Source organism: Bactrocera tryoni, chromosome 4 (assembly GCF_016617805.1).
Source record: "Bactrocera tryoni isolate S06 chromosome 4, CSIRO_BtryS06_freeze2, whole genome shotgun sequence".
Taxonomy (NCBI): Eukaryota; Metazoa; Arthropoda; class Insecta; order Diptera; family Tephritidae; genus Bactrocera; species Bactrocera tryoni.
This window is the reverse complement of record NC_052502.1, coordinates 77,673,205-77,687,563: the sequence shown is the minus strand read 5'-3', so window position 1 is coordinate 77,687,563 and position 14,359 is coordinate 77,673,205. Positions and strand designations below refer to the sequence as shown.

Sequence of the window (14,359 nt, the reverse complement as noted above, 5' to 3'; positions counted from 1 at the left end):
CTAACGGGGAAAACGCGCACCGTGAATACACTCATTGATTTTTGCTTTTATTTTAGTTTTTTTTTTTTTTCAATTTGTAATTTTGAGGTTAGCTAAGCATGCGCAAATGCAGGCAGTAGTAAGTGAAGTTACAAAACAAAAAGAAACCCAGAGAAAAAGTAATCACTATTTATTAAATAGTTATATATTAGTACATTTTTTGATGCTAAACAACTGGGGACGACTGAAGTCTCACAGTTGCTTATATATAAATATATATAAATTATATTTTTTTCGTAGGAGTAAACGTGTAGTATGAACAAAGTAAAAAGAACAAGCAAATGTATGAGAAAAAGCAAACGCTAAGCGAAAAACGCATAAGAACAAATAATTTAATTAAGTTAAAATTTATAAATTTAAAAAATTACTTTTAAGCATAATGCATAGTAGTAGTAGTCGAAGCGAAACAGATGGTAAAAATACAAGTATACACAAAACGCATGAAACAAACAAGAATTCTAGTCAAAAATGCAGAACAAAAATGCAAAAGGATGTTAACGGAAAAAATGTATTGAAGGAAAAACTAAACTAAATTGCTAAAGCAGTTAGGCAGAAGTTCTAAATTGCAAGCATTATAATAACAAAAAATGCTTCAATGTCGCATAGCAATTATGCATGACAAGCAAAAGAAAACAAGAGTAGAAATGCAGCTATAGTAACTAACCCATACACATACACAACTCACATCATCCAAAACTACAGAATGCGCTACTGCGACAATAAGTACTAGAAAACAGTCAGCGCTGATAGTGCGTTCAACATGCGTTTAATGCAATTATTATGTTTGAAAGTAATAAGTGTGGCAAAAAACCAATTAGCAACTGCTAAAAGTTGATTTAGAAAGCATTTTTCGAATTATAGTGTGTTTTCCAAACGTGCGCTGCGGCTGCAAAAATGCTCTTTCTTTTCTCGCCTCCATAAATTTCTGTAACATTATACTTTCGGTGGACCCTAATGAAGGTTTCAAACATTCATTGCCAGAATTTGATAAAAAAAATGATTTTTTCAAACTAGAACCCTAATAAAGGTTTCGAACATTCGTTGTCAGAATTATGATAAAAAAATATTTATTTTTTTCAAATTTCTAGACTAGAATATCCCCTTAATAAAATTATTTATACAAAAATCAGTAAATTATGTTAAGCAGTTTTCCCGAGCGTTTCACGATCAAGAAATTGCTTTCAAGTTGCAATATACTCATACTTTTCTACTACCACACTTGCGCTTTTCGAACTTGCACGCGGTCTTAAAATGATATGCAATTGTGCTGTAATATGAATATTTCGTTATATTCAATTTCAATCAATTTTGACAAGTAGGAAGTGATGAAGATCAAATTAAAACCCAAGTTCTTGATCGTGTAACTGCATTGTTTTTGAAGGTCTCTTAAATGCTCGAAATTTTTTCGAAGTACAAAAATTAGATGTCCAATATTTTTCACGTTTGAAGGCAGTGTCTTCAAAATCGTTCGCAATGCCCACAACAGTTTGTTTTCTAAGGCATGTGTAGCCTCCACGTTAAAAATACTGCTTTAAATAAAGCGGAAAAAGCTTTGAACGCATGTTTGTTAATGTACAAGAATGCTGTAGTGATTTCTATTTATTTTTTTAAATTCTCTATGCGAATAGAAAATAGTACGTGCTAAGGTTTAGTTCAAATTGCACACTAACACCGCTAAATTATTTTGAAAGCAGCAAATGCGGTCTGTAAAAAGCGATTACAAATACATAATTTTGTTTTGCTAACGAGCGAAAGGATATTCTGTGCAATAGTGTCTACGCGAAAATGTGTATCTCAGAAGAAAGTATAAATTTTTGCTTATATTTTATTAAAATTTACTTCGTAATATAGTAACTACTTTAAGCATAATAATTTTTATTAAACATTAGAGAAAGAGAAACAACAAAAACATCAACATGTACATATGTATGTAGTTGAAAATGTAAGCGAAAAAAATTGCACAAAAGTGCATAAGCGCCAATTTATCGTTGATGATGCAAACTTATGCTTTCTATTTTCTTGACACACGAAACAAACGCAAATTCCCAATAGAGAAATGCAGCATCTGCAATGATACGCCATTCAAATATGGACAAGTAGAGATAAGAGCGCGTGCGCTCATGCAAGAGCAAAAGCGGCAAAGTGTTCTACAAGCGCATATTGCCAAGAAAGCCGTAATTTAATAGAAGTCAATCCGAAAAATAAGTAAAAAAAATTAAATAAAAGGTGCATATCAGTATTGCAGCGCCGCGTTGAAGCAAGTAAATAGTAAAACTGCATAAATATATGAGAGAAGAGCACAGACAGTAAAGTAGTGAGGAGAGTAGCAGGGAGTCAGCAAGCAATATGTTTAGCACAAGCGGCACAAAATATGTACGAAAAACGAAAAAACGCGCGCGAGCACAGACCACAACAAATAGATTGGCAGTGAAAATTGAATAAACAACCAACTCAAATTGACGTACAAAAAAGCAACTGATAAACTTATAAGATACCGGAACTTGAAAGATGCAAGAATTTAGTGTTTTCTGTTTTTTTTAGTTGATTTGATTTGATTTGATGACAACTTGCATTTTTGAAATGTGTGTGCGTTTCATGGCATATTAATTATTTTAATTTTCTTTTAAGTAATTATTAGTTTTTAATTTTAATTTTCACGTTATGACACAATTTATATGAATGTTTTATGTTTTGTAGTAATTACTAAAAACAATATTCGTACCTTAACTAAATGAAGAAAAGATAAACAAAATCAGAAACGAACACAAGTATGGGACAGAGTAATGAAAATAATAATTACTATTTTCATGGGTTTTCAGTTTGTTTTGTATGATTTCTAATATTATTATTTTTTAACTTAACAAACAACAAATAGTAGTAACTAGCAGTTTGTAAACCATAGTTTTAATTGACTTATTTTTTTGTAATATTTTTACGTACATATATTTATCTTATTTTGAGCTCGTTTCATCGCATTCCTTGCGTTAAGTTTGTAATTGATTTGCGTTCATACTTTTAATTTCAATTTAATATTACTTTATTAACCTTTATAATTTTAAATAATATTTTTTTTGTTTACGTATATGTTTTAAACCAACTATTTGTACACAGGAAATGAAAATAAAATTGTCTAGCGACAAAATCTCAGAAACAATTGCAAAGCGCTAGTATTTTATTAAACAAAAAAAAACGAAAAAAATATTTAAAAATTGCAATTTAAAAAGCAAAGGTGGCATAATGCTGAGCTTATGCAATTTTTGCACAAATAAAAATTATATGAGCGCTGACAGATTTTGCCGCCTTGCAACTGCAGGTTTTAGGCCCACGCAGTCAGCAAGCGTGAGCAAGCAAACATTTTTTTGCCACCAATTACTATATTTTCCATTGTGTACTTTTTATTATATGTTATATTTCAATTTATATTATAATTACTATTACTATTATTATTTGATTCAATTGTATTACATAACATATTGACATTTGAAAATCTTCTTGTTAATGTAACTAATCTCTCAAGTCGCGGCAAGCACACAGACAAAAACATATGTATAAAACGTTGTTTGAAACTTGATACTCCAGAAATTTGTAGCCTCTAGCGCTTCAAAATACCAATAAGTGACAAAACAACACGTTTTTACACCATAAACAAAATGTTTTCCTTTATTTCTCGGTAAGCGAGAATGTTTGGCTTTCACTTGAGAAGAGCGCATAGCAAGCATAGCGTCAAAAGTAGCCATTGGAAAGAAAAATTGTCACTTCGAATTTACAATGTCCTATAAACTGTTTTGTACAATACAGCAAAAATTTGACACACGACGCTCTCTCTCTTTGTCCCACCCAATGCCCGCCTGACTTCAACGAGAACTTCATTTTCACGCACAAATTTCGAAAGGAGTTTGTGTGTTACTTTGTAAACTTTTTGTCCGAAAGTTGTGACGAAAAATATTAAGAAAAACATTTTACCGGATTTCCCTAAATATATGATTTTTAACACAGCAGTTATTGCTAAATAGAAATTTTAACTTTTATCATTATTTTTAATTTTAATTATAAGTTTGTGTTTTTATTTTAATTACATTTAAAGTTTAATTCAATTTGTATTTCCCAAAATTGTATTGAGACAAAAAGTTAAAAGCGCTAATACTTGTGGTTGATGCGCGCACATATATTTGAAGCGATAAAAACTTTGACAACAACAAACCGTGTTTTTAACCTTAAATAAAATATCAATTTTGATTTTTGAATTTAATTTGTTTTTTATTTTATTATTGTCATTATCATCATTAGTTTGTGTCCATGATCTCATGATTTCCACTTCGTTTCCTTTATGATTTACATTCTCCATTAACTCTTTTCATTTGCGTTACGCACACATTTACGCGCGTGTGCGAATGAAAGATGTGTATTTTTTTTTTATTAAAAAAAAGTTTTGAAACATACATATGTATATTCAGAGCATTGAGTATCACAAATTTATTTCGTAATAATTTTTTCTAGTAAAATCTTATTTGAAAACGTTCGAATAAGCATTTCAACGAGTGCTTTTACCAAAATAATATTTTTTTTAAATAATATTTTTTTTTTAAATATGTTTTTAAATAAAATTTTACTGGAAAAATGTTAAATATGATAAAACAAAAATACTTTTGCACATATCGTTACTCGCTTATGTGTGCCACGCGCTCTCATGTTGCGTTATTAGCATCTATCACTTTTACCACCCCCACAGCAAAAAAAAAAAATATATATATATATCCCGCTTTATTTACTTCTACCAATTTGTAAATTCTCTTTCTTTTTCTCTCTTTGTTTTACGTTGGTTGTTTAGCAATATTTCGTTGGTTGGTTAATTTTTGTTGTATCTACTATTTTCGTTTTCGTTTGACATACATATTTCATTTCATTTGGTTTGATTTTCCGTTTTTTTTTTGTTACCATTTTCGTTTGTTTTTCGATCTAAATCTGCATTGTCGAACACATTGTTGAATCTGTGTTAATTTGTGGCAGCGCTTTCTCAACATACCAAGTTGACACAAACTCACTGGCTTCCTTCTACTTCTCGCCTTCTCTCCACCTCCCGAGAGCTAGCAGGATATATGCAATATATTTCTTCTAAAAGCGCGCTAGGTCTTCTACGAATTGTTTGATCACCTTTTGTTTTTGTAGCGCATTCATTCATACATACTATATATGTACATATGTAGGTATATAGAAAACTGTTTTTATAATTTTTAATTATTTTTGAAAAATTCTGTGAATTTTCTATCTAGTCAAACAGCTGTAAAGGCTAAATGATCTCGCATGTCGAATTCTTTCATGAATTCACACCATTTTTTTGTGTAGAATTTATAAAACATAAATAATATAATATATATGCTAATACTGAAAGATAAAAACCATTCCCATGCTAGTCAAAATGCAAAAACAAAGTCTGGAAAAACTTAATCCCTTAAGAAATATTTAAGTCAAGAGCGTAATAAATAGCAAAATAACGAAAATTTTCCTTAAACAAAAAGCGAAACGAATTTTACAAGTTTCTTTTGTTTTCTCAAGCATTCCAAAGCAAAGTTTTAGTACTAAATTATAGTTGATATAACGGCAGAAGAGATACTTGCAATATTTACAGTAAGAATTCTGCTTTTACAAAAAGAAAAAAGGAAATAACAAAATACTCAACAAAAATGTTTTAACATTTCAAATATTTTTTCTAAGAAAAATTTTGTGTTATTTGAACATTAGGTATTTGGTATTTGAGGAAAAATATGATGAAAAGTGGAAAAATAGCAAGAAGCTAAACGAACTTGACAAAACTTAATTGATATTAAAAAAAGACATTATATAAGTTTATAAAGTTTAATTTATTCATTTCTATATACACATTTAACCAAAATGATATTTAATGCAATTTATTATTACATATATTAAAGAAATATTATGATTGTATTTATAATAATAATTATTATTATTATTCTAGCGGTTAAATTATAAACAAAACCAAAAAAGAATTAACCAAAAACCCAAAATGAAAGTAATATTACATATAAATGTGTTTCAAAATACGATTATGAGTTTTTCTTCATTTATTTTAACAACAAATATTACAAGTGATATTTCCAATGTATTTTCACTCCGGTATTAGTTTCGACGTAGCTCCGTTTTCAATATTTTTTTACTCTTATATTTTTTATTAATTTTTTCAAAACACTACACAATTGTGGTTGCATTTGTTTCGATTCAGCGCTGTTTTAATTTTTTTCTTCCATTTATTTGTATTATTTTTAATGTATTTTATTTTTTCTACAACTACACCTTTCTGGCTGCCATGATTTCGGTTTCTGCGCATTTTTTGCCATTAAATTGGGTTTTGTGTAACATTTCTGTTTACTTTTGTGTTGTTCTCATCTAAGTTTGTATGCAGTCGTTGTGTTGTTGTAGGCGCCCAGCAATTTTGTTTTGTTCGGCTGCGATTTTTTGAAATCGTGTGGTTTGGATTAATTTCGTTTTCTTCTTTTACTCTGTGAATTTGTTTGTATTCATGGTTGATTTCACAATCTCGTAACGATTTATATTTTTATTGTTAAGTTTTCATCTCTTTAAAATTCTTATAATTTCCACTCTGTTCTTGTCTCGTTTGTTTCAAATTCTAATTTTTCATTTCGTTTTAATTAAGTTTTCTAAACTATTTTTTTGGTTTTAGATATGTGAATCACATTTTCTTGACTTCAGTTGTTTTGTGTAAGAATTTGGATTTTAGTTTACTCTAACTTTTCCTTTGATAGCATTGTTAAAGTTGTCAGCAGCGTACCTAAAATGAATTCGCTAGTGATTTTTTACTTTTAGGTTGCTTCGCTTTGTGGTTTTCAGCTCATTGGTTCTTTTTTAAGTAATACCCCCAGTGTGAGTCTCTGCAAAAACAGTCGGTATTTTGTTTTTATATAAAATCCTCGGTAGCAATTTATTTCGGGTTCACTGTCAAGATCGTAAAAAAATTTCGAGACTTGAATTTTACTTGAAAAAATTTTGTTTTCGAATCTAATTTTCCATACTTATTTCGAATAACTTTTTATTTTCCTAGAATGAGCAAATTAACCCATTACTGGCATTTTAAATAAATTGCAACGTTAAACCACGTTAGATAGATAAAGCTTGTTTTTAGATGATTTATCTATATTTTACTTTTAAAATTATAACAAAGTAATTTTTCATTAATTTTTTATGATCCATTATGAATATTAATATTAATCAAATACTTTTTTTGAACAATATTTTTTCAATGAGATACGAATATAAGTTTATTAAAGCCCATTTTGAAATTCAAAATCAAAAATTTCCAAAATTTTGGGTAGTCGAAAAAGTTTTTTCGTATTTCTAATAAAATTTTAACTTATTTTTTTATATTTCTAATAATAAATAAATAAACAATATGTACCATTTTGGTCCATATACATTTGTATGTACACGCAATTAGGAAAAAAACAATATTTGTGGACCCGCTCTACCAGGTTATATAAGAAAACGAGTAATGCGTTTAATTTATATTTTTTTTATTATGATGATCCAAATTTATTAATGGTTCTTTGAAAGTTATGTTGTATTTTTGGTTACCTAATTTTTCACAAGGCACTAATGGGTTAAACGATTTTTAAAGCGGTTTTTTCAAAACGTAGATTTTGTTTCTTAATATATAATATTTATTTTATTTAACATGCTAAAATGAGTGCGTGTATATATAATGTTGCGAAAAATTATTGTATTTTTTCTATCAACTTTATTCGTGTTGACAATATTTTGTTCGTATATTGTATACACCAGTTATCGACTACAACACCCCATCGCTAATATATTTTTTTCACTTATTTGTTCTTGTACTTATTTGTGTCGCGTCTAATGCCGACAGCAAGTTCTTGTATCTTTGTTTGTATCGTGTAAATTTTAGGCCAAAAAATTTTCGGTTTTTCAGCTGTCACTACTTCGCTAAATTCACGAAAGGGACTCGGCGTTTAGTTATAGCGCAAAGAAAAAAATTACTGCGGCATTTTCCTACGTTTTCACGCATTTGTTGAGTCTAGTTTTGTAAATGTAACCGTATATTGTATAACTGTATTGTGTATATTTTTCGGTAAGTAAACTTTATAAGTTATTATAATTTTTCATATTTTGAAAAATTAGTATATCACATTTCTTTAATTGGCTTATGACTTGTATCAATTATACAGCTCTTTATTTATAGTTTGATTTTCTCTCCCTATGAATTTCGTTGCGTATATCTTACAACAACAACACCCATTATTGGTTCATTTTTGGATGTGCGCCGTACCAAATAGTAACCCAAAAGCAGAAAAACATAAACAAAAAAAAATTTAAAATAATGTTATCAACACTGTTTTGTTTACCGAAATGCCAAATTACCAAACTTTTTCGTTTTTCTCAAAATCAGTCAACCGTTAAATGAGTCAAAAAAACGCTCGGTTTGTATTTGTATTCTTCTATTCAACTGATTTATTACTTAGAAGTACATTTTTGCAAAACATTGTATTGTAATATTTTTAATTTAATTCTGATTTGTTTATTTACAGGTGTTTGTGTGCTAATTTTCACAGTAAAAAAAAATAAAAATAAAAAATATGTATCCCAGATTATTTGAACTTCTTGAACGCCAACCGCTCACGTACAAAGTATTTAATTATTATTATTAATTATCATTGTATTATTATATTTTAGTAAACGAAATTTTTATTTAAAAATTTAGTGTATAATTTTTGTAAGCGATTGTGTAAGACTTGTTTATAATTTTTTCTGTCAATGAAGGTATGAAAACATTGCAAAGCATTAAGACAATAGCAAAAATAAGACAAGCATAACCATTCATCTATCACTTATCGCCAACCTAACAACCAGAGAGCCGTAACGTTCAATGTAGAGCCGATATTAGCAAAAAATAAAAAATTAATAATGTAGGAAGATTTTAAAAATGAAGTAATTTAAAAGATTGAAAAAATGTACGCATAATCCTTTTTCCAGTTATCGGCAATATTAATAATTCAACAATCTATAAATAAGCGCTCGTATTTCAGCTCTGCATTAATGTAAACATTTCCATTAATTTTGTATCTGCATATATTTCATTTCTAGATACACGAATAACCATTGTAACCATTTTTCTCTTTGTAAATTTTATCTAACTTCTTGTAATTTTAAGTTCAATATGCTACATCATTATACTTATTATTGTAATTAATGGCTTAAAAGCTTGAGACGGATGCCAGGTTAGAATGCGCTTAAAAAGCGATAAAATTCGAACAAAACTAAATAACACTTCAGAACAAAAGTTGTTGTTTTTGCTATATTACACAAAAAACAACGATTAAAAACTGTATATTGTATATTTGAAAAATTTCGAAACTTTGCCAGTGCTCCGCTAAAATTTATAACATTTTCAAATTTCTGATGTTACCACACCGACAACGTCATTGGCGCGATACCGTCGCATTTTTCGTCTTTACAAAAAAATTATATTTCTTCGTTATTAGTTTTAGCAAACGATTTTTTTTTTTATTTTGGCAGCACCCAAATGAGATTAGAAGTATTTTTTTTCGCAAACAGTTTAAAGCTTTTAAGTTATGCTCTTAGCTAACTATGTATTTTTAAGCACAAGATAATTGTATTATTTCGATTCGTTAGACTTCTTTAATTGACATGTACTATACATTATAATTAATTATTATATTTATAGTGTGACTTATTTTATGCGTGAATTGTACTTAATTCGTCTCGGCACGTTTGGCCGATGAACTTTTTTTTTTTTAGGTTAGTTCAGTTTTTGTTATATATTTCGCAGAAATTATAGCAAATATGTATGTATATATTTGTTTAATTATTTATTATGTATTTATGTCGTCTAAAAGACGATTTATATTTAATTTAAAGAAATTAATATTTTTTGCATATTTCGTTATACATATATATTTTTTTTTATTTAAATGCGCTCTTATTAGTAAGAATTTTGCTATTATTAATGGTTGTACTATATATTTTATGGAAAATATTGTTTAACTAATATTTTATTTATTTTATGGCAAATATTAATAACTGTATAAAAAAAATTATTTTTTTTGTAAAAAAGTTAAAAAAAAACTATTAATAATTGTATTAAAAAAATCTTTTTATTTGTAAATTTTGTAAATAAGTTAATTTTTTTAATACAATTATTAATAACTTTTTTTAAATTTCTAAAAAAAAAAAAAATTTTATACAATTAATAATTATATTATGTATATTTTATTATTAAATTTTTTTTGTTTTTAATATTTTTTTTTAACTATGTCGTTTTTTTTAATTACGTACATATATTATGAATTGTTATTATTATGTTTATGTCCTTTTATATACATATATTTTAGCAATTTTAATTCATAAAACCTCACTTATAGGTATTTTCAGTAAATAAACAAATTTTACATTTTTTAAATATTTGCTTTATTATTTGTTGAGATTTTTTTCATAGTACTATTTTAAACATTTTTACATACAAATGATAACAATTAATTTAATTTGCACTATTTTTCGTAACCAAAGTTTTTAGCATTTGATCACATTATACTTTATGTTATTTAATTTAATTATTTTTTATTTAAATAATAATTTAATTTTGTTATTGTTATTTTTGCATAAAAAAATTTATTATTCATATATATGTACATATACATATGTATGTATGTACATATATGTTTATTATTATATTTTTATAAAATTTTTTATTTTATCTCATTTTTTAATAATAATATTTATTATGTTTTTTTTTGTATGTTTTAATGAAAATATTTATTATGTTCATTTAACTTTTCAATTTATATACAAAGTATTCTTGAGCTGTAGCAACATTTACTTAGAAAAAAGAGATTATGAAATCAAATAGCTTCCAATTAAATAATATGTATAACTAAACAAGTACAAATAGCGTTAAGTGTTAATATTTATGTATTTGTGTACATTTCTGATAAGACTGCGAATGTAACGTGCGACGTACAAAGTATGAAATTCCAAAAATTTGTGATATATTTATATTATAGTAAATGTTTTTATGAAATACTAGATATATGGTAAAAATCGCTTAAAAGCTACTAATAAATTGAAAATGTCTCATAAATTTCTTTCCGTAATTTGTAAGCTAAGAATATTAGACGAAAAAAACGCCGAACACAATATTTGAATGTTTCAAAAATATATTACCGGAGAGACGAGCGGCTCCTCTTAACAGAGCGACCTACAATCGATCGATCAGAGACATGTTACTTCCGTTTATTCTACAATATTGTTCAAAGAATATATTATTCTTCTGCAACCACAACTTGGATGTGTGTGTAAAGCACCAAAAATTGCACGCCAATCGTAGCTTTAGTGCAGAGAGTCACTAGGAAGCATTTTGTTTTTTTTTGCATTAAAATTACAACATTCACATGTTCCTCTTCTTCCCTATTTTCAGCAGCCATTCATACTATATTTTTAAACCTATAGTATTTTTATTTTCAGAAAATAATAGTCAAGCGAATAAAAACAGTGAAAATAAAAAATAAAAATAGTTTTCTTTACCTTTAAACTTTCTTTAACACAGCTCTTATCGCTGCAGCTGATAAAGAATTATAGCTTAGTTAGCTGAGCGCGCAATAAACAAATGCGTCTTAATATGTCATATCAAGTAAGTATTTTTAGTTGCACAAAATTTAGGTTTATTTTGACTTACCAAACCGGTGCCGTTTGTTCGAGCTTCGCATGCTGCCAGAAGACGCGTAATTCCTTGAGCAGAAAGGAGACGGGCATTCCGTGTATATTGCCAGACTCCGAGGTATTGTGCAGGTTGATGTCGGCGTGAGCGTCCACCCACACCAGCGAAAGATTGGGCGTATGTTGTAAATGTCCGGCAACGGAGCCTAAATAATATTTATAGCAGAGCGAAATTTAATACAAACAGCATAAAATAATAAATATGCAACGAAAAACGAAGAAAAAAGTACATTTTAAGCGTTTAAATTGCAATTAAATGTCCAGTACAATAATTAACGTTTACTGGCATCATATAAGTCGCCTCGACTGTACTGCACAATTACGCCTTAAAGTATGCAACACTTTTCGCGTACAAATGTGCGCGTTCGCTTGCTGTGATTTCTGGGTGCCTGGTGGAATGCGGCATGTCACATTTTAGCGACGAAATTTGATTTCTCGCATGCGACATGGAAAATCGCATGCGATTTTTGGAAAAATTTTGCCAACGCTTGCTCCTACTTATGTCAATCTCGTAATAAGCGATTTAAAGTGTTTTTACGACAAAAAATCTTTGTCATTATTGACGAGCAAAAAAATCGCATGCGATTTTTAACGATTTGCAGTTGAATGCATGAAATACATTAAATATCGACGGAAAATGGAGAAATAAATTATTTTAATGAAAAGTGAGGATGAATTGAAAATTTTGGTGCAAAATAGAAATTATTTTTGTCGAAATTAATTATTTCAGTGAAAAGTGAGAATGAATTGAAATTTTTTGTGTTACACAGAAATTATTTGTTGCTGATGCTGTTTGCTTATACTTAATTCAATTGCAGCTAATGTTTTGCAGTTTGATTCCTCAGCTTTGTAGTGACTATCTATTAATAAAAATATATTTAAATGTAAGTTTATTTTAAAAAATACTTTTTTTTAATATTTTTATTTTTTAAAATTCTTCTACTTTATTTTTTTTAATATATGCGAGTATATTGTAATTAGTATTTTTTTTTAATAATTTGTAAATATAATTTTTTAATTTTAATTAGCCATAAACTTTGATTTTTATTATTTTTATATAACGGAATTCTGCATTTGAAACCTAAAAACTGGGATTCATAAGTTTGCATTTTTTGCAGTTTGCTTACCAAAACCAATTGCATGATCGCCACCGATCGTCAGGAACTGATCGTTCTCCTGTAACAGCTGCTGGACTTTGCGGATCAGCGCCTTGTTGCAGCCCATAAATTCGCCATAATTTTTAATTTTACTATATTCCGGCGCCTCCGTTGGTATGGGGTCCACACCGAATTGCAGATCGCCATAGTCGCGTACCTCTAGTTGGCCTGTCATGATGAACCAATTGGAAAATAATCACACCCGATCACAAACACACATTTTTATGTACAACTGCTTACCGCAGGACACCTGTTCGAGTAGCGGCACTAACCCATGTTCGCGCAGAAGCGCAGGCGCTTTTTCCACACCGCCCTTACCCTGACCCTTCGAGAAGGGCACACCAATAATGCCCAGACGCGCTTTCGCATCGCCCTCGACGTTGCTGGCGCCGCTGCTGTAACGACAGCGTGGATGCATCAATTGGCACGTGACGAGGGTGGCACAACGTTTCAACATGGCGCTGCGCGGTTTCACTTACGAAGTCTAGTTATGCGAAAAGACTCAAGGAGTTGAGGGCACACGACACGGTACTACGTTTCACTTTCGCTTTTGCGCGACCCAAACTGCTGTCCAAAGACGGCGCGCACTCGAGAAAAAGTTCGAAATTCGCTGTGAACTTTTATTTTTTAGTTTCTGCCACTTTTTTTATACTTGGAAAGGGAAAAATACCACCGATAACAAGCCAAACGCACTCAATTCTGTTTACAATAAATAGATTAGCGGCACTTGGGGGCAAGAACTTAAGTGAACGCGCTTATTTCTGGCGATACGAAGCGTTCTTCTTTTTTTTGCGCTTTTATTTATTTTAGATTTTTTGGCTTTTTGTACACAAACAATATTATTATTGACGATAGTGAGCAAAATGGCAAGACAACAAAATTGAGTGTTGCTGGCTGGAATAATCTCGAAACTGCCGATTAGTGTGACAAACAGTGCGCGAATGGCGAGACTTGTAAGCACCGCGTGTCGTAGAATCTGTCAAAGCGAAGCTGCTACTCGAAAGACAGTTATCTAGCAAGTGAAGCGCAGAAGATAACGCGCGAGCACGAGAGCGCCGATAACCTTTGAACGCAAATCTAATGTCCGACGAATGGAACAGCTAGGATGCTTTTGTGGAGATAAACATACATACATACGTATAAGTACATACATGTTAGTATAAGGTGTTAGTGTCTTTCATACCAGGAAATGTAAGATTAAAAACTAAGATTGACTATGAGTGAGTATACATATGTAAGTATATATGTACATATATTTATTTTAATAACGCTCCAAGGAGAGTGTTTCAGGAGTTTACCTCACTTTGCAATACTTTGTAGCCTTACTTATTGTTTTGTAACTTGTATGTATATACACTTTCTAAAAATAATTTCAAATATTT

The 14,359-nt window shown here is 29.3% G+C and overlaps 1 protein-coding gene across 1 annotated transcript in view; it reads right to left on the bottom strand.

The window, feature by feature from the left end:
- The window catches only part of LOC120773448 (arginase-1), a 32,834-nt gene extending 18,818 nt beyond the window's left edge, over nucleotides 1–14,016 (bottom strand). The window contains exons 1-3 of the mRNA XM_040102338.1: nucleotides 13,218–14,016; nucleotides 12,948–13,145; nucleotides 11,780–11,966 (exon numbers count right to left, since the gene is read on the bottom strand). Coding sequence (XP_039958272.1) covers nucleotides 11,780–11,966; nucleotides 12,948–13,145; nucleotides 13,218–13,434 — 602 coding nt within the window. The 5' untranslated portion in view covers nucleotides 13,435–14,016. The remainder of the gene's footprint in view (nucleotides 1–11,779; nucleotides 11,967–12,947; nucleotides 13,146–13,217) is intronic.
- Between the last annotated feature and the right edge of the window lie 343 nt (nucleotides 14,017–14,359).